Source organism: Protomyces lactucae-debilis, assembly GCF_002105105.1.
Source record: "Protomyces lactucae-debilis strain 12-1054 chromosome Unknown BCR37scaffold_24, whole genome shotgun sequence".
Taxonomy (NCBI): Eukaryota; Fungi; Ascomycota; class Taphrinomycetes; order Taphrinales; family Protomycetaceae; genus Protomyces; species Protomyces lactucae-debilis.
Genome location: NW_024468016.1, coordinates 173,592 through 192,594, shown reverse-complemented (window position 1 = coordinate 192,594; position 19,003 = coordinate 173,592). Strand labels below are relative to the sequence as shown.

Genomic DNA, 19,003 nt, shown 5'->3' with positions numbered 1-19,003 from the left:
GAATTTAGACTAAACCATGTATGCCATCTAATCAATCGATCAAATAATATTAGCAGCCGTAATATTGCCACATTCAGGCATCTTCAGCTTCTGCCCGAAAGTATCAGCTGTCCACAGCAATACGCCATTACTCCAACCAAAGCCTTTCACAACTTCTGTTTCTTGTTAGCAAGAGCAGATCATCTCATAGCAATGCATACCGTATTCGCCACCGCCTCCGACAGCGTCAATAGCAGCGTTGCTGTACTTCTCAAACATCGTTCCGTTATTGGCGGGATCACTTCCGTTGAGCTGTACGATGGGAGGGCTCAAGTTTGGATGACTGCCGCCCGTAGACCGCCACGTGCAATAAGTCGAGTCGACGTATCGCTGAGCTACAGTCAATGCAGTTTGTTGAAGTTCCTCGTAGTCTGTATCATTTTCGCCTGATGGAGTGGATGCAAGGGCGCCTTGCATGATGATGTATTGAAGAGGTGGCCAGACATTGGGTGAATCCCATTGTTGACCCGAAGCCACATCAGTCGTTGCGATACCGCCGGGGAACATGGCGAGCTGGTTCCGTACAGGGGCGTAAAGGCGATTCAAGGCCGTGTTGTTGTACTTGAGTTCATCTGGAATCGCACCTGCCCACAATGGGTAAAACTGTGCAGCGGAGAAGGCCACTTGCTTCGTTGCATTGAATGGTCCTGTGATGGTTATGGTGTTTTGAGCCTTGCTCGTCAAATTGTAATCAAAGTAAGCGCCGAGTGAAGCATTGTACATCAAGTTGTACATGCCCTGCTGGCGTTTGTATGCGCGTGCTTCCCATGCGCGTGACGCACTCATGTTGCCGGTTGTCCTGTAAAAGTCTGAAATGACAATCTCGTTAAAGTACAGGATCGAGTTGAGATCAACGGGGATGATGTTTTGCGTGTTCAGAGTACGCAATGGGACTGCATTGCCGTTTGCAGCAGCAGCTGGGTTTGCAATCCAGCGAGAAGAGTAGTCCCAGCCAGATTCTGCGCCTGCTGCCAAATCGGCATACAACGTTGCCTTTTGAGATTCAGTCAGGTTGACAGAAACGGGGTATTGCGAGCCATTACTGCTGAAGTAAGTCAAATTGTTGGCAGTCTCGTAGTCTTCACGGTATGATTCTGGACGTGGCTGGTTGTTGAGGACAGAGTAGCGAGAGAGGTTATACATGCCTCGTGTGGTGTTGACGAGGATAGTGTTATTTTGCTGCCAAAAGGCTTGTTCTCGGACAAGCAGAGGCAGAGCACGATCCAGGAGCGACGTATCGTTGGTCTGTTCAATGTAGACACGCACCATCTGGGTCAAGACGGGCGGCTGGCTTCGATTGAGATAGTAAGCGCGTGCACCATTGGGCACAAAGCCGTATTGCTCAATGAAATCGAGAAAATTGAGGATGATGTCCTTGGAAATGTCCTTGTATGTGCCGCCCGATCGGAGAAGACCCTCGACAATCCAGAAAGAGTCCCAATAGTATGGCTCGAGGAAGCGCCCGACGCCTGCAACAACAAAGGTTCGATTGACAGGCAAGAAAGATGTGACGCAGCCATCGCAAAGTTGCTTGGGTGCATACTCGCGCGTCAAGCTTGGCCAGATGTCAATGACCTGCGAGACAAAATCTGCCACAATGCTCGAATTGACCGTTGACAAGAACGTTGCATTGGCTGTGATGGAGCGGTTGGACATCACGAGCTCAGTGCCGGCTTGACCGAAGTTCTCACTCAAGAACGTCTGCAGCTCGGTATTGTTGCTCAGCGGCTTTGTCAAATTGGCGAAAGCCGCCAAGACTTCGTCCACCGGTTTGATAGTTGGCAGATCCACAAATGTCTTGGAGTCTGCAAAGGGCCTAGCAAGTTCGACGGCCTTGAGAAGTTCGCCCTGGCAAAAGATGGGGCTATTACATGGTGCAATGATGGTTGATCCGTTTGTTGAATTCGATGTTCCGAAGTATGTACCTGCGACGGTAGCGACTGAAATGGCTGCAAAGGAGCGGAGCAGCATCGTGTAGCAACAGATAAAGGGTGATGCAAGCAGTAGAATAAAGACGGAGAGAAGAGAGTGTGGTGGGCTCGACATCCTTTTAGAGCAAGCCCTCAGCCCGCAGCACTAGGGCTGCTTCTGGTAAGCGATGCAAGTTTGTCTGGGGGTCGGGCGTTCCGAGCCTCATCTGAGACTTGTGCGACTACGAGCGCTCATCTGCTGGTGTCTCTCGAACTTTTTAAGCATGACGTACATGACGTATTCTGCCGTCTGTCAATTTGTCTGTCAAGTGACTCAGACCCAGACGCGGGATTGATTCGGCTAAGTTGAACAGCCTACTTGAGTATACTCCATCTACATGACGGTAAATAGACTGGTCCATACGGACACCATCGCTGCTGCCAAAGGCAAACTCGAATCTAATGGCTGTCAGGCTTGCTGCAATCAAACTCAGATTCAGAGCTCAAGGCCGCGCTGGTGCTGTAGCTGCCATAACACGAAGCACACGACAGGACTGGCACTTCAGTCACAGCAGCATGGCATTGCTCTCTCGCTTGCTTCCGCGTGGTAAGTATCTTTGGAGCATCAAGTGGGACGCAATGGAATTGCTCGTCTCTGCGTCGCCAAAAAGCGTGATATAGTCAGAGAGGCACATCGCTAGCCACCTGAGAGAATGCCAGCTCCTTTACCGCCAAGGAAAATGCCATTTGGTATGCTACAAGGTCTTGGCCGCTTATAAGCTCAGGCATACATCCCAACCGCAAGTCATTCACATGCACTCACGACTACACCATCGTGTTGAAAGGTTTGTGATGGTGCGCTGGCAGTACTTTGCCGACGGTGTGACTATGAAGCTTTGTCAAGGTATTTGCCAGAGCCTTCTCAAGGTATTTGCCGTAACCTTGCCAAGTTTGCCTTCCCCAAGGTCTTGCAGAGCACTTTCCTCCTTCCGACGGTGGGGACTTGGAAGAGGCATGCGCTCCTACCTTATCAAAAGTCTAGAATCTATACCGCATTCGGGCTACTAGGCACTACTCACCGACCTCTCGGTTAGCTCATCTCCGAGCACATGGTCGAATACGAGACAATTATTTGCCCCTTACTTGTGCCTCCTGACTCTATCAATGCTCGGATACTAAAGGAGATCGCAGCCAATTTCTCATCTCTGCCTCTGATCTAATTCGACATTCTCAAAGAGAGCAGGCGATGCGCGTCAGCAAACCATACTTCCTACTCTTGTTCGGCTTTTCTACCTTTTCTGGCTCGCGGTGTGCAGCTGATCACACTTGCTCGTCCAAGCCGTATCCTTACCCTTTCCAATCGATTCCACAGGCAGGCTACAACAACAACGGGCGGCCACTGAACGTTCATTCTATACCACCTGCGAAAGTGTCATTGGCAGCGTGCCGCGTATTGCACTGGGAGGGTGACGGCAAGGGTGGTGGATCATTTCAATTACAACCGTGTAATGTGACGACAACAAATGACGGCACCGGCGGGCACTGTTTCGTGATTGCTGTAGATCATGAGGCCGAGAGACTCATCAAGGCTGGTCATCCAGATACGTGGAATGTCTTCAATGTCAAGAAAGGACCTCATGGGGAGATACTGCACAAATTTGCCCTCTTTTGTGGCTATGTCGAGACACTTTATGATGGTACCTTAGTGCCAACGCTTTCGCTGAAGGGGCATGAGAACACACTGCGGAATGCAGCGCTTGCTATGGGAGAAGTGGCGCGCAAAGCGTACACTCCGCCTGCTCCAGCTGGCAGTCATTCTACCCTCACGTGCAGGTGGGATTACACGCGTGACCTGGAATTCGTTCAATGGAATTGCTATGTGACAACTTGTCTTTGGACTAACTAGCTATATATCTGAGGTCTTCCTAGTCATGAATGGATTGTTCCCCGCTCGATGTGCTCATGTGCTGTAAATTGCAAAGGCCAAACTGTGTCGTCGAATGCATTTGACACGCCCAAAAAAGTCTGCTCATGATCAGCTAACCTTGTCCTTGTGGATTGTTGCAAAGACCACTGTATCTCTACTTCGAAGACCTCTCAAGAAGTCGAGCGGTATCACAACAGCATTATGAATCTGTGGTATAACTCAGGACATGGAAGCTGTCAAGTTGAGCATTGGTGTCTTAATCCTGTCGTTGACTACGTCTTCTGTTGGATGATGCCGTTGCAACCGAAGCGTACAAGTTCATGGCCAACTCAGGTGACATTTGTTGAGTTTTCATCGAAATGTGCTTCATGACCAGTTCTGCATAGCTCTTCTTGTCTTTGTTTGGAATCGCTCGGTCGTGAAACAGACAAGCTTATGGCATGCATATAATATGATACCAAGAGGTTGATTCAGTAGACAAATGAAAATTCGGCATTTTCACAGCGATCAACTCTATTCGCATTTGTTTTATGTTCACCGCGTCGAACAAATCCGAAACTTTGAACTGCCCTATTGGTCATCCCTTGGTAGTTGTGAGGAACGATCTTTCTGTTAGGAATTCAAGTGCATCCGGGTCAACGTTCCGGCCCGTCTAGCAACGCGGTGTTAAGGAACACCAAGAGGATCAGCAATGGCCTAAGTGCTTGGAAGGATGAGCTGCTGCTTGTCGCTCAGCAGGCTGGCGTTGAGACTTACATCTTTCAGGAGATACACGCACGCCGCGTCAAAGCAGCAATACGCTGCGCAGACGCCATGCAGAAGGCCGACGAAGACGCTGAGGCCCGTATCGCCGCTCTCGAAGCCCTCATGAAAGATGACAAGCTTAAGGCCCCAAAAGCCTATAGCGCCCCCTCGACTCGCTCCAAGTCCAAATCGATGGAGGAGGAATCAAGCGAGGATGAAAGCACAAAGCCTTACACTGGTCCGTGCTACATCAACTCTGAGGGGTATCTTGCACCTGCGACCTTTGAAGAATGGTCGCATCTTGAACCAACTTGGGACAAGAACAGCAAGGCGCTTTTCTTGCTGAAAGGAGGTCTCGACAGGTCTGACCTGGAAGCAATCAAAGACATCGCAGTCGCCTGCGTTGCTTTCAAGACTGTCTTGTCTCGACACAAGCAGCCTGACACTTTGCGAAAGTTGCAATTGGTCACGAAGCTCAATAAGCTCTCTTTGCCTCCTGGCAATACCACATCTTCAGCTATTGAGACCCTGATGGTGGACGTTCAAGCCACCATTGCCCAGTTGCGCAGCCTTGATCCCACCGGCAAGACGTTTGACGAAGACATGGAAATTGCCATGATCTACGCCAAACTCCCAGGCGATTTGCAGGACCTCACGCTGCACACACTCTCCTCGGATGGACCACACTCTATCCGCAGTTTTGTGCAGCAAGTGCGCTTCAAGATACAGTCGGATGACTATCTCAAGACGCACGGCAAGCACAAGTCTCTGGCAGACTCAGCCGCTGACGCTTCCCAAACCCTTTACCAATCATCAACGGAAAAAGGGATGCTCGCTCAAGAGCATAAGTCTCAATTGAAGCAGAAGTCTTCAAAGAAGCCGAGGAAAAGGCATTCTCTTCACAAGCCTTCATCTGAGACGAAGCAAAGTAGCCCTCCAACTGAATCAAAATCACAGTCTGAGGGCAAGCCAAATCCCAACACGGCATACTTTGCTCGCGAAACAACCCTAGCTGAACGTAGCTGGGTGATCGACTCCGGTGCCACGTCGCATATGACACCGTCGCAAGAGTTGATCTCTGATCTCTCTCATGATGCTTCCATTAGCATCACATCCGCCAATGGCGAAGAGATGATCTCCGCTGGTTTTGGGCATGCTGCATTTGCCGTGCCAGATCAAACCAGCTTGGTGCCCTTGTCCAAAGTTTGGCATGTGCCAAATCTCACTGAACATCTTTTATCAGTGAGCGCACTCAATGAGGACGGTTTTGACGTACTGTTCTCGGCCAAACATGGACCAGCCCTCCTCAAAGACAGTGTTGTCGTCGCTACTGGCAGGCGTGTCGGTAAAGGCTTTGTCCTAGACGGCACAATTGCTAAAGTCCAGCCTCAGGCAAGTGAGTTTGCCCTTTTCACAAAGGAAAAGGCACCGACGGATGCCCTTGAGTGGCACCGACGACTTTGCCATATGTCCATCAAGGACATGAAACGACTTTCGAAGTTTGTCGACGGATTTCCCGACGATCTGGTCTACCCGGAATACTTCGATTGCTCTGGCTGTGCAGCTGGAAAGAGCAAGCGCTCGAGCTTTCCCTCTGTGGCAAATTCTGCCACTCAGCGGCTTGACATAGTCCACATTGATGTTGCTGGACCAATGCGCACCAATTCTATCAATGATGCACGATATTTTCTCATCATTGTTGACGGGTTTTCCAAGTACGTTTGGGCGTACATGCTGAAAGATGTCACTGCAGACACCGTCTGTAACATCTACAAAGCTTGGGAAACTGTTGCCACCAATCACGTTGGCGACAAAGTCAAAATTGTTCGCTCTGATGGAGGTAACGAGTTCAAGGGGAGCTTTCGCCAGCACCTCATTACGCAAGGCACCACTCACCAAACAACTGTTCCGCATACGCCTGAGCAGAATGGTGTTGCAGAGCGCCACATTCGCACTGTTGTCGAAAAGGCTCGCTCATCGCTTCTTGATGAGACGGTTGGTCCTCTCCCGCGCAATTTATGGGCTGAGTTGACCTCCACAGCCGTCTACGCCATCAATCGTTCGCCTCATACTGGTCTCGACAAGACGCCATACGAACTGTGGTATGGCAAACGACCAGATTGCTCGCATATGAGGACTCCTGGTACCATTTGCTGGTCACACAACCCGCGAATCAAGGACAGGTGGGATGCGCGCGCCAACAAAGCTATGTTTTTGGGCTACAGTGATACTTCCAAAGCTTGGCGAGTCTTAGATCTTGCCACTGGGAAAGTTGTTCTCAACCACTCGGTCATTTTTGATCATGCTGTGGCAAAAGAACTGTCTGTCAACAAGGATGTCGATCCTCGTCAGCTCACAGACGCTCAGCTCGAAGCTATAGCTAGCGGCAATGCTGCAAGTGTCGAATTTACTGACGAGCAGCTCGAAGCTATCGCTAGTAGCGGTCTTGACGTTACTACTAATGATGACGAGCTTGATGAATATGCTTTTATGCTTACTGCTCAAGATGTTCTCCCAGCTCCTGTAACTGTCAAACAAGCTTTATCCCGCTCTGACGCACCTGAATGGCGTGCCTCTATGGAACGCGAGCTCGCCTCTCTTGAAGGCAAAGGAGTTTTTGAGTACGTCGCTAAGCTACCTCCAGGCCGAAAGGCCATTGGGGCACGCTGGATCTTCAAGAACAAGATCCTCGCTGATGGCACTTTCGACAAGCGCAAGTCGCGTCTTGTCGCTAAGGGCTACTCTCAGAAAGCTGGCGTAGACTACAACGAGACGTATGCTCCAGTCACTCGACTGGAGTCTGTGCGCATGCTTATCGCACTCGCTTCAATTTACAAGCTTCATCTTCACCAGATGGACATTGCCACCGCTTACCTCAATGCAAACCTGTTTGAGGAGATTTTCATGATCGCTCCTCCAGGTTTCTCCAACGAGAACTTCCCGTTCGTTAGGCTCAAGAAGGCTCTCTACGGTCTAAAACAAGCTGGCAAAGCCTGGAACGATGATTTGCACGTCACCCTCACTGCTGCTGGCTATGAACGCTCGATGCACGACTTTGGCATCTATCAGCATCAGACAAACGCGTCCTTGCTCTGCGTCTACGTCGACGACATTCTGATGGCTTTCTCGGACATCGCGCACAAAGAGCATCTTCTCAAGGCTCTTACCAAACGCTACGAGCTGTCCGATCTCGGCCCTGCCAATTCCATTCTCGGCATGCGCGTCTCACACAACAACGGCGTATACACTCTCGATCAATCCACCTATATTGAATCGATCGCCACCGACCACCGCTTAGCCAACTGCCATCCAAGGCACCTGCCAGCCAGTGTCGGCACCATTCTCACCACTGACGGCACTACCCACCAGCCGACTGACGACCAGCCGGCCAACAAAACTGCTTACCAATCCATTGTTGGGGAGCTTCAGTGGATAGCCATCTCGACCAGACCCGATGTTGCCTATATTGTCGGTGTTCTAGGTCGTTTCTCTGCCAAGCCGACTACTTCTCACATGAAGTTGGCTCGTGGCGTCCTCGCGTACCTGTTCACGACTCGCAATTTGCGACTGCGATACGACGGAAACGACGAGTTTGCTGGGTACTCTGACTCTGACTACTCAGGGTGCCTGGATACAAGGAAGAGCACATCTGGCTATGTGTTCATGCTTGGGGGAGCTGCAATCACCTGGCAGTCAAAGCGCCAAAACATTGTTGCCACATCGACCATGGAAGCCGAATATATTGGCCTCTCCAACGCGTCAAAAGAGGCTCTCTGGCTGCGCGAGCTCATGCTCGGCATCAAGATCAGCAATGTGCTCAACTCCGACGGTTCCATCAATTTATTTGGGGACAATCAGGCTGCGCTGAAGTTGGCACACAATCCTGTGTTTCACGCCAAGAGTAAGCACATCGAAGTGAAGTACCATCACACTCGATCCCTGATTGAGCAAGGCAAGATCAAGCTACACTACGTCGGCACAAAACTGCAAAAAGCCGATCTCCTTACCAAGCTCCTTCCACGTCCTGCATTGGAGACGCAACGACTGCTTCTCGGCCTCGTCTAAGCACTTCGCTTTATCGAGATAGAGGGAGTGTTAGGAATTCAAGTGCATCCCCTGATCACTTGCTTCCGCTGTTATCTCTCTGCCACGTCAGCGCTCATGCACGTGACCTTTAGTTTAGTCTTAGCTGGCAAGAGTGCTATACTCTTGTCCCCTATCCGAATCAAGTCTTATCTGCAGCTGCCCTGCGTGCCTGTGTCTATCACCTACGACTACAGCCTCGCATATCCGCCAATCTCGATTATATTTGGTATGTCAGTATCACATTTGTTCCGCAATCTCGCATGAAAATAATGCCATACATAGCATATTTGTTCACCGCGTGCACTTCTAGTGGCTGAAATTGCTCGCGATTTCGCAGTCCCGGAGTCTGAATGCAAGGGGTCCGTGATTGAACTCCGAAGTTGTCGCAAACATTGAAATTTCCCATTGCCAAGACAAGATACCCCTGAACCATCCAAATCGCATTTAAAGCGTCGTCTCTTGGCTTGTGTCCGTCAGCTACGAGACTCAGTCCTCACAATGCTACCGCACTTTCTGCAGCTGTCAATTCTCCAACTGGTTTCTATGCTTGTTGTAGTGAATGGAGCCACTCCTAACAAAGTACCCAATTCTGTGGCATGCACCGGCGGTAGGACAATTCAGTACAAGGAGCTTGTCTCGGACCTCGAAGCTGCCCCAGTAGCACGCGCTTGGGGTTGCCCCAGCCGGCATGTCGGCAAGGTGAAACAGTCATTCAAATTGAGCTTTACAAGCTAACTTGAGCATCGTGTTACGGATGGAGAAAAGAGGGGTCACTCAGGTTATATCCTGACATACTACACCCAAGTTTCTGGCGACTACACAGCTAACATTTTTTGCCACATGAGCCTAGATGGCCAACTTTGCCACTAATAAAAGCATCATTAACATACGTCACACGACGTCGACAAAGTTTCACGCATCTTTGGAAGAGAAACAAGCTTTGCCTTTCCATATTTCTTACGCTGCGCGTAATATCGATTAGTCCAATTTTCAAGTATGCCTGATCCCACATGACCGGTCACACGATGAGCTGTGATAATTGATTGATTAAGGCATAGAAAGTAATCGAGATTGGCGGATATGCGAGGCTGTAGTCGTAGGTGATAGACACAGGCACGCAGGGCAGCTGCAGATAAGACTTGATTCGGATAGGGGACAAGAGTATAGCACTCTTGCCAGCTAAGACTAAACTAAAGGTCACGTGCATGAGCGCTGACGTGGCAGAGAGATAACAGCGGAAGCAAGTGATCAGGGGATGCACTTGAATTCCTAACACTCCCTCTATCTCGATAAAGCGAAGTGCTTAGACGAGGCCGAGAAGCAGTCGTTGCGTCTCCAATGCAGGACGTGGAAGGAGCTTGGTAAGGAGATCGGCTTTTTGCAGTTTTGTGCCGACGTAGTGTAGCTTGATCTTGCCTTGCTCAATCAGGGATCGAGTGTGATGGTACTTCACTTCGATGTGCTTACTCTTGGCGTGAAACACAGGATTGTGTGCCAACTTCAGCGCAGCCTGATTGTCCCCAAATAAATTGATGGAACCGTCGGAGTTGAGCACATTGCTGATCTTGATGCCGAGCATGAGCTCGCGCAGCCAGAGAGCCTCTTTTGACGCGTTGGAGAGGCCAATATATTCGGCTTCCATGGTCGATGTGGCAACAATGTTTTGGCGCTTTGACTGCCAGGTGATTGCAGCTCCCCCAAGCATGAACACATAGCCAGATGTGCTCTTCCTTGTATCCAGGCACCCTGAGTAGTCAGAGTCAGAGTACCCAGCAAACTCGTCGTTTCCGTCGTATCGCAGTCGCAAATTGCGAGTCGTGAACAGGTACGCGAGGACGCCACGAGCCAACTTCATGTGAGAAGTAGTCGGCTTGGCAGAGAAACGACCTAGAACACCGACAATATAGGCAACATCGGGTCTGGTCGAGATGGCTATCCACTGAAGCTCCCCAACAATGGATTGGTAAGCAGTTTTGTTGGCCGGCTGGTCGTCAGTCGGCTGGTGGGTAGTGCCGTCAGTGGTGAGAATGGTGCCGACACTGGCTGGCAGGTGCCTTGGATGGCAGTTGGCTAAGCGGTGGTCGATGGCGATCGATTTAATATAGGTGAATTGATCGAGAGTGTATACGCCGTTGTTGTGTGAGACGCGCATGCCGAGAATGGAATTGGCAGGGCCGAGATCGGACAGCTCGTAGCGTTTGGTAAGAGCCTTAAGAAGATGCTCTTTGTGCGCGATGTCCGAGAAAACCATCAGAATGTCGTCGACGTACTCAAAAGCTCCTTTGCCTTCAAGAGAGACGAGCTCGCGTTCCATAGAGGCACGCCATTCAGGTGCGTCAGAGCGGGATAAAGCTTGTTTGACAGTTACAGGAGCTGGGAGAACATCTTGAGCAGTAAGCATAAAAGCATATTCATCAAGCTCGTCATCATTAGTAGTAACGTCAAGACCGCTACTAGCGATAGCTTCGAGCTGCTCGTCAGTAAATTCGACACTTGCAGCATTGCCGCTAGCTATAGCTTCGAGCTGAGCGTCTGTGAGCTGACGGGGATCGACATCCTTGTTGACAGACAGTTCTTTTGCCACAGCATGATCAAAAATGACCGAGTGGTTGAGAACAACTTTCCCAGTGGCAAGATCTAAGACTCGCCAAGCTTTGGAAGTATCACTGTAGCCCAAAAACATAGCTTTGTTGGCGCGCGCATCCCACTTGTCCTTGATTCGCGGGTTGTGTGACCAGCAAATGGTACCAGGAGTCCTCATATGCGAGCAATCTGGTCGTTTGCCATACCACAGTTCGTATGGCGTCTTGTCGAGACCAGTATGAGGCGAACGATTGATGGCGTAGACGGCTGTGGAGGTCAACTCAGCCCATAAATTGCGCGGGAGAGGACCAACCGTCTCATCAAGAAGCGATGAGCGAGCCTTTTCGACAACAGTGCGAATGTGGCGCTCTGCAACACCATTCTGCTCAGGCGTATGCGGAACAGTTGTTTGGTGAGTGGTGCCTTGCGTAATGAGGTGCTGGCGAAAGCTCCCCTTGAACTCGTTACCTCCATCAGAGCGAACAATTTTGACTTTGTCGCCAACGTGATTGGTGGCAACAGTTTCCCAAGCTTTGTAGATGTTACAGACGGTGTCTGCAGTGACATCTTTCAGCATGTACGCCCAAACGTACTTGGAAAACCCGTCAACAATGATGAGAAAATATCGTGCATCATTGATAGAATTGGTGCGCATTGGTCCAGCAACATCAATGTGGACTATGTCAAGCCGCTGAGTGGCAGAATTTGCCACAGAGGGAAGCTCGAGCGCTTGCTCTTTCCAGCTGCACAGCCAGAGCAATCGAAGTATTCCGGGTAGACCAGATCGTCGGGAAATCCGTCGATAAACTTCGAAAGTCGTTTCATGTCCTTGATGGACATATGGCAAAGTCGTCGGTGCCACTCAAGGGCATCCGTCGGTGCCTTTTCCTTTGTGAAAAGGGCAAACTCACTTGCCTGAGGCTGGACTTTAGCAATTGTGCCGTCTAGGACAAAGCCTTTACCGACACGCCTGCCAGTAGCGACGACAACACTGTCTTTGAGGAGGGCTGGTCCATGTTTGGCCGAGAACAGTACGTCAAAACCGTCCTCATTGAGTGCGCTCACTGATAAAAGATGTTCAGTGAGATTTGGCACATGCCAAACTTTGGACAAGGGCACCAAGCTGGTTTGATCTGGCACGGCAAATGCAGCATGCCCAAAACCAGCGGAGATCATCTCTTCGCCATTGGCGGACGTGATGCTAATGGAAGCATCATGAGAGAGATCAGAGATCAACTCTTGCGACGGTGTCATATGCGACGTGGCACCGGAGTCGATCACCCAGCTACGTTCAGCTAGGGTTGTTTCGCGAGCAAAGTATGCCGTGTTGGGATTTGGCTTGCCCTCAGACTGTGATTTTGATTCAGTTGGAGGGCTACTTTGCTTCGTCTCAGATGAAGGCTTGTGAAGAGAATGCCTTTTCCTCGGCTTCTTTGAAGACTTCTGCTTCAATTGAGACTTATGCTCTTGAGCGAGCATCCCTTTTTCCGTTGATGATTGGTAAAGGGTTTGGGAAGCGTCAGCGGCTGAGTCTGCCAGAGACTTGTGCTTGCCGTGCGTCTTGAGATAGTCATCCGACTGTATCTTGAAGCGCACTTGCTGCACAAAACTGCGGATAGAGTGTGGTCCATCCGAGGAGAGTGTGTGCAGCGTGAGGTCCTGCAAATCGCCTGGGAGTTTGGCGTAGATCATGGCAATTTCCATGTCTTCGTCAAACGTCTTGCCGGTGGGATCAAGGCTGCGCAACTGGGCAATGGTGGCTTGAACGTCCACCATCAGGGTCTCAATAGCTGAAGATGTGGTATTGCCAGGAGGCAAAGAGAGCTTATTGAGCTTCGTGACCAATTGCAACTTTCGCAAAGTGTCAGGCTGCTTGTGTCGAGACAAGACAGTCTTGAAAGCAATACAGGCGACTGCGATGTCTTTGATTGCTTCCAGGTCGGACCTGTCGAGACCTCCTTTCAGCAAGAAAAGTGCCTTGCTGTTCTTGTCCCAAGTTGGTTCAAGATGCGACCATTCTTCAAAGGTCGCAGGTGCAAGATACCCCTCAGAGTTGATGTAGCACGGACCAGTGTAAGGCTTTGTGCTCTCATCCTCGCTTGATTCCTCCTCCATCGATTTGGACTTGGAGCGAGTCGAGGGGGCGCTATAGGCTTTTGGGGCCTTAAGCTTGTCATCTTTCATGAGGGCTTCGAGAGCGGCGATACGGGCCTCAGCGTCTTCGTCGGCCTTCTGCATGGCGTCTGCGCAGCGTATTGCTGCTTTGACGCGGCGTGCGTGTATCTCCTGAAAGATGTAAGTCTCAACGCCAGCCTGCTGAGCGACAAGCAGCAGCTCATCCTTCCAAGCACTTAGGCCATTGCTGATCCTCTTGGTGTTCCTTAACACCGCGTTGCTAGACGGGCCGGAACGTTGACCCGAAGCAGTAGCGTCTTGCTGCATAGCAACAGTGCTCATAACCTAATCGAGATTGGCGGATATGCGAGGCTGTAGTCGTAGGTGATAGACACAGGCACGCAGGGCAGCTGCAGATCTACTCATCATATATTATTGGAAAAGGTCAAAAAACGACAGGCAACAATGGCCGCTTTCGGAAAGACTAAGCGACGCGCACAGGTAAAGAAATTCGAGCGCTGCTGCCTGCTGCTGCTGCTTCCAGGAATTCACGTGACATGTCCAGAGAAACGCCTAGAACCTTGCTACTCTCAAAAGCGGGTCACAGATGACCGCTCCCTTTTTACTGCAGATGCTTATGCAATGGCCAAACCATCGGAAATGCAGGCTGCTGCTCATTCTGCGAGACGTCTGCTGTCAATCAAATTGAACTACTGGTTACAGCTAGCTGTCATCGCCAGTATTGCAATGTAACTTCTGATTGGGTAGAGGCAAAGGCAGATGCCAAGCTATTGAACTGCAGGCCGCTGCTTCTTCTACGATCAAACTGCTGACAATGCTGAAAAGGCGATTGCTCTCAGAACGAATCAGTCAAGCTGATGGATTGCAAACTGCAGCTTCACTTTGCTAGAGCAGCGCTGACTGTTAATTACAACCAAGCTGCAACTTTACTTTGCTAAAGCGGCACTGTCTCCGTATGCTACAGCTTCTCTTTGCTGCATCCATGATGTGTAAGGATCTAGGTGATCTGCGTGGTCATTACATGATGACCCTTCAGCAGAGCCTACTGCTTGATGCTTTCGCCCCTTGCTCGATCGATTCAGTCTATATTTTGACTGCAGGCTGCTTCCATTGCTGTGAGAGAGTGCTGCTCCCCGAATCGATCAAGCTCTCTCAAAGAATTGAACCGTCAGTCATGACAGTTGACGGGTGCATTGTCATTCTGCCGGAACAACGCTGTCTCTGTATGCTACAGCTTCTTTTTTGCTGCATCAGCAATGACTCTTGGACAGTGCTTTTTGCCTACTGCTTCTGCTCATTGCTCGGCTAATGCCAGTTTGTTTGAGATGCAGGCCATCGCTATGATGCTATTGCCGCATGGAGTGCAGACATACAGATTGATCTAGCTCTCTCAAGGAACAGATACTGTGAGTCGAAATAATTGTCGGCTGCAGCATCAATTTGCTATAAGAACGCTGACTGTGTATGCTATAACTTCTTCTTGATCTAGCTCTCTCAGAGAACAGATACTGTCAGTCGAAATAATTGTCGGCTGCAGCATCAATTTACTATAAGAACGCTGACTGCGTATGCTACAACTTCTTCTTGCTGTATCAGCGAAAGTTCCTCCGCAACGCTGGCCCGCATACTGTTTCCACTCTTTGCTGTGGTAAGTGACAGTACAACCAATCTATACGATTGCAGATTTTGGGTCCCATTGCAAGCTATAAAGCCTCTTTGCAAGAGTAGCGATGGATTTCGACTGACCTGGCCTCTGAATTACTGTTGCTCTTTGATGGATAGACTTCACTGTGGTTGTTCAAGCCGAATGTAGGCTATATCAAAGGTCTTCCAGAGGGTAGAGATGGACTCCAATTGAGCTAGGCTATGGACTGCTGATGCTCTTTGATCAACAGGTGTCACTGCGGCCCATCAAGTTCGATCGCAAGCTATCAGGTCTCTTTGCAAGGGGAAGGTGGGCTTCTACTGATTCAAGCTATGCTCTATTGTCGCACTCTGATAAACAGATGCCACTGCGGTTCATCGAGCTGATTGCAGACCATAGAGGCTCTTTGCAATAACAGCAGTTTGCACGTTGACGGAGCTGGCATATGAATTACTGATGCCTCATTCAACCGTGTCATAGGGAAAAGCCGCAGTCCATGACGCTCATAGAGGTGTCAATTCGCATCAGCAGGGAGATTCAAAAGTAACGTGACTAGAACCTGACGCCCCCCCCATTTGGGGGGGCCATCCCAGCTAGTAAGACTTGATTCGAATAGGGGACAAGAGTATAGCACTCTTGCCAGCTAAGACTAAACTAAAGGTCACGTGCATGAGCGCTGACGTGGCAGAGAGATAACAGCGGAAGCAAGTGATCAGGGGATGCACTTGAATTCCTAACAAAATATCTGTCATTTAGGCATATGCTACGACTCATGATGGGGTAATGTTGACCTGTCATCTTGCTCGCACTACAGATGAAACTATTTGTTCAACAATCACAATTTCGACAAACAACACAGGCTTTGCTGGCAGTTTGCTGCGAAACATACAAACAATCAACCAAAGCTCGCTCTTTTCCGAGATGACAACTGTTGCTGCCATGTCGATGCACCGTTCTTAGCTTGACCATAATCAACGCGTATCCTTTTCTACTGACGGCTGGCTCAATCCACCAAGTCACAACATTGCTCTCCTCAATCTTGTCGCTTTGTACGCCATGCTCACGAATTGTCAGGAGGTCGAAGAATTGGACGCATGAGTTGGCTCGCAAATTTCGCCCACGGCAATCTTTGCACAGCACAGCAAATAAAGCAAACAAATATTTGTTCGCACAAGAACTTGCCGCAGCTGCAGCTATGACACTTCTGACTAGTCTCGGGGTCTGGCGCGTCCGCTTTTCATGCGAGGAACTTCACGCGCTATCACAGTGTATCAGCAGTGCTAGTATGCATCGCTGTAAAGGACGGCATGTAGCAAATGGGAGAGCAAGCTCTATCGTGCGGCTCAGGTGCAACGAAGCTGCAGATGGAAGCACAACACATTGGCCAGATCACGAATGACGGCAGCTGCAGCGTCTTGATAGCGGCGGCAGAGTCAAGCAACACCTTCTGCCGATGGCACTCCCTGTGAACATTCAGTCCTTTCTCGAACGCCCATGTCCCTTGCCTCCAGTCGCGCAACGACACTCTTGGCGCTTGCACGGCTGGTCTAGGCCGAAACATTCAGTCTTGAGGCTTCATGCTCAGTCCTAGCAACATGAGCCATGATCACTGCAGCGACAGTAGATACACAGTCCTATCCCTAAGTCTACACTATCCCTGGCAAAGATTCAACCCCTTGCACGGGCCTTAGCCAGCGGCAAGAAGTGGTGGGTTCTTCTACCTCGAGCTGCGTATTCTATCAATACTCGAATACCAAAGGATATCGTCGTGATCTCTCGTTCCTCGTTTCTACCTTTGTTACAATTATCCTCCTCAAGGATAAGGCAATGCGCTTTAGCAAAATGCCCACCCTACTCTTATTCCGCTTCTCTAGGCTTAATGAGTGCCACTGCGTTCGCTTGCATGGTCAAGCGATATTCTTATCCTTTCCAGTCGATTCCAGAGACAGGCCGTAAGGTGGACAGGCAGCTACTAGACATTCGTTACGAAAGTGTCATCTTGCACCTTGGTCTTTAACGATCTCAGCGTCTCACACATCAGCTACTAAGGAGATGCTTGAGAGCTACTGTCTATAAAAGCTTTGCAAATCGCAAGCTAGTGTGGCTTCGGGAGAGCTTTCCCCAATTCAAAGTCAACGCAAGACGTTTTGGAGGCGCATTTGTCGCCAGAACAAGAAGGCCAACCAGTACACACTTTTGCACCATTATAATTGATTGTATAGCGGATATTTTTGTCCTTGTAGGGTAGAATTTCGTTTGCAGCCATGGCTGTTGAGAACAAGTTTGAGGTTGCAGGCTGCAACACGATGAGTTGAAGCGACTGAAGCAGAGCCAGTGACCAGGCGCAAGCTCGCATGGTGTCTTTCTTTGTCAGAAGGACTGATCGTTAGCCTGCGTCAATCTTCTTTGATCATGCTTACAATTGGGTTCTTCTTGGCGGGACTTGGACCAGGGATGAAGAGGGACGATGCGAGCAGGAGGGTTCTTATGTCCACTGCTCAGGGGGGCCGGGCATCCTATTGAGAATTGACAGCCTGGCAGGCTGGCAGCAGCAATGTTAGCAACGTCGTGTATCATGAAGTTGCATTTCTGAAAGATGTGCTCAACCCCTTGTTGAGATGAGTCAGGTGACAGGTGACCATGTCGCGCGAGTCGCTATTTTTCTTGTGTTTGTCGCTTGGGAGCAGTGGGCCATGCGGTTTGAAATGAGCTAGTCTCCTTGCAAGCACTGCCAGCCAGATCACTCAACAACTTGTAGAAGAACCTGCAATGAGGGTCAGAGACCGATGCGGTGCTATCTTGTTGCTTCGTTTTTTGGGCGCTTTGTTCTGAATGTGCTGTGCAGCTGACTACGGGAGTCAGTCGCCAGGTTGAAGATCAGCACGAGATGCTGAGAGGCAAAACGGACAGGCTAAAGTCTTCGACCGGCTTTTGCGACGATGCCTGGTTCAATGCGACATCGCTAATGTCCATTCAGCCAGCAACAACAGAGCTAACAGAACAATTGCTAGAGCTGCTTCAAAAAGCTGCAAATCGACCATGCTAAAGCCTGTTGGGCACCTTCATCAGTCACCTTGTGATTGGCGCCAGCAAGAACAAAGCTCTTTTCGAAACAGGGTGCGGCTGTATTTTGCTTCCAGAATGCAACGAGCTGTTCCTTGTCGACATTATGCGGCACATACTCATCGTTGCCACCGACAATCGCCATGAACGGGATCGTGATCCTGCCAAAGGTGGATTTGATGGTGTTTGCTGACAGCGTACTCGAGAAGTAATCATCTTGACCCAAAGGCGTAGCAACCGAGAGCCAGCGTCGAGCAGTCATGGCCACATCGCCGAATCCGACATTGCGCATCATCTGCCGCGGCAAAAGATCTTCAGGATGCAGGCCACGGGCAAAGTTTGTGACGATAGCTAATGCTTCTTTGTCACAAATTTCTTCAAATGCCTCACAATCACTGACGGGAGCTTGAAGGATGCCAGCAGAGATTTTGCCATGGTAAGGATGATTGACCTGAGTAAGAATCGTGTGGATTGTGTCTTGACAGCCTGTGGAGTGTCCGAGGAGGACAACTGATTTGAAGCCGTGCTTTGTTACCAAGCACTGGACAGCACACATGATTTCAGCAGCATCGTCATCAAGGGAAGCAAGACCCCAGCCACTGTAGCTAGAGCTGAGCAAGATTTGTACAATCGTAGCCTCGGTCATTGCTGCATGAAGCGTATCTAGGTAGGGCAATGAGAGCAACCCATCGCCCATGCCTGCGATACATAGCAGCGCAGTCTCCCTAGTCTTGGAACCATCGGCAATGAACAAGGATAGCGCAGGAGACTCTTGATACAAGACCAGCTCGCCCCGCATCAGATCACTCGGTAATAAGAGGTCGAGACGGCAGCAGCAGCTGGTGAAGATGGATGAAGTATTTGTTTCTC

The 19,003-nt window shown here is 50.0% G+C and overlaps 4 protein-coding genes across 4 annotated transcripts; 2 read left to right on the top strand and 2 right to left on the bottom strand.

The window, feature by feature from the left end:
- Positions 1-39: 39 nt before the first annotated feature.
- On the bottom strand, positions 40-2,010 carry BCR37DRAFT_351760 (glycoside hydrolase family 37 protein; the record flags this gene model as incomplete). The annotated part of the gene is made up of 2 exons (XM_040868087.1): positions 40-155; positions 201-2,010. The coding sequence occupies 2 exons, from the start codon at positions 2,008-2,010 to the stop codon at positions 40-42; spliced, it is 1,926 nt and encodes a 641-aa protein (XP_040722552.1).
- Positions 2,011-2,936: 926 nt separating this feature from the next.
- BCR37DRAFT_169454 (uncharacterized protein) lies at positions 2,937-3,966 on the top strand. Its single transcript, XM_040866254.1, has one exon. It carries the CDS (start codon positions 3,196-3,198, stop codon positions 3,853-3,855), a length of 660 nt encoding a protein of 219 aa, XP_040722551.1. The 5' UTR covers positions 2,937-3,195; the 3' UTR covers positions 3,856-3,966.
- Positions 3,967-9,150: 5,184 nt separating this feature from the next.
- BCR37DRAFT_383767 (uncharacterized protein) lies at positions 9,151-9,682 on the top strand. The gene is made up of 2 exons (XM_040870106.1): positions 9,151-9,405; positions 9,448-9,682. The coding sequence occupies exons 1-2, from the start codon at positions 9,205-9,207 to the stop codon at positions 9,574-9,576; spliced, it is 330 nt and encodes a 109-aa protein (XP_040722550.1). The 5' UTR covers positions 9,151-9,204; the 3' UTR covers positions 9,577-9,682.
- An 8,395-nt stretch (positions 9,683-18,077) lies between these two features.
- Positions 18,078-18,932, bottom strand: BCR37DRAFT_371848 (uncharacterized protein; the record flags this gene model as incomplete). Its single annotated transcript, XM_040868353.1, has 1 exon — positions 18,078-18,932. The coding sequence occupies one exon, from the start codon at positions 18,930-18,932 to the stop codon at positions 18,078-18,080; it is 855 nt and encodes a 284-aa protein (XP_040722549.1).
- Between the last annotated feature and the right edge of the window lie 71 nt (positions 18,933-19,003).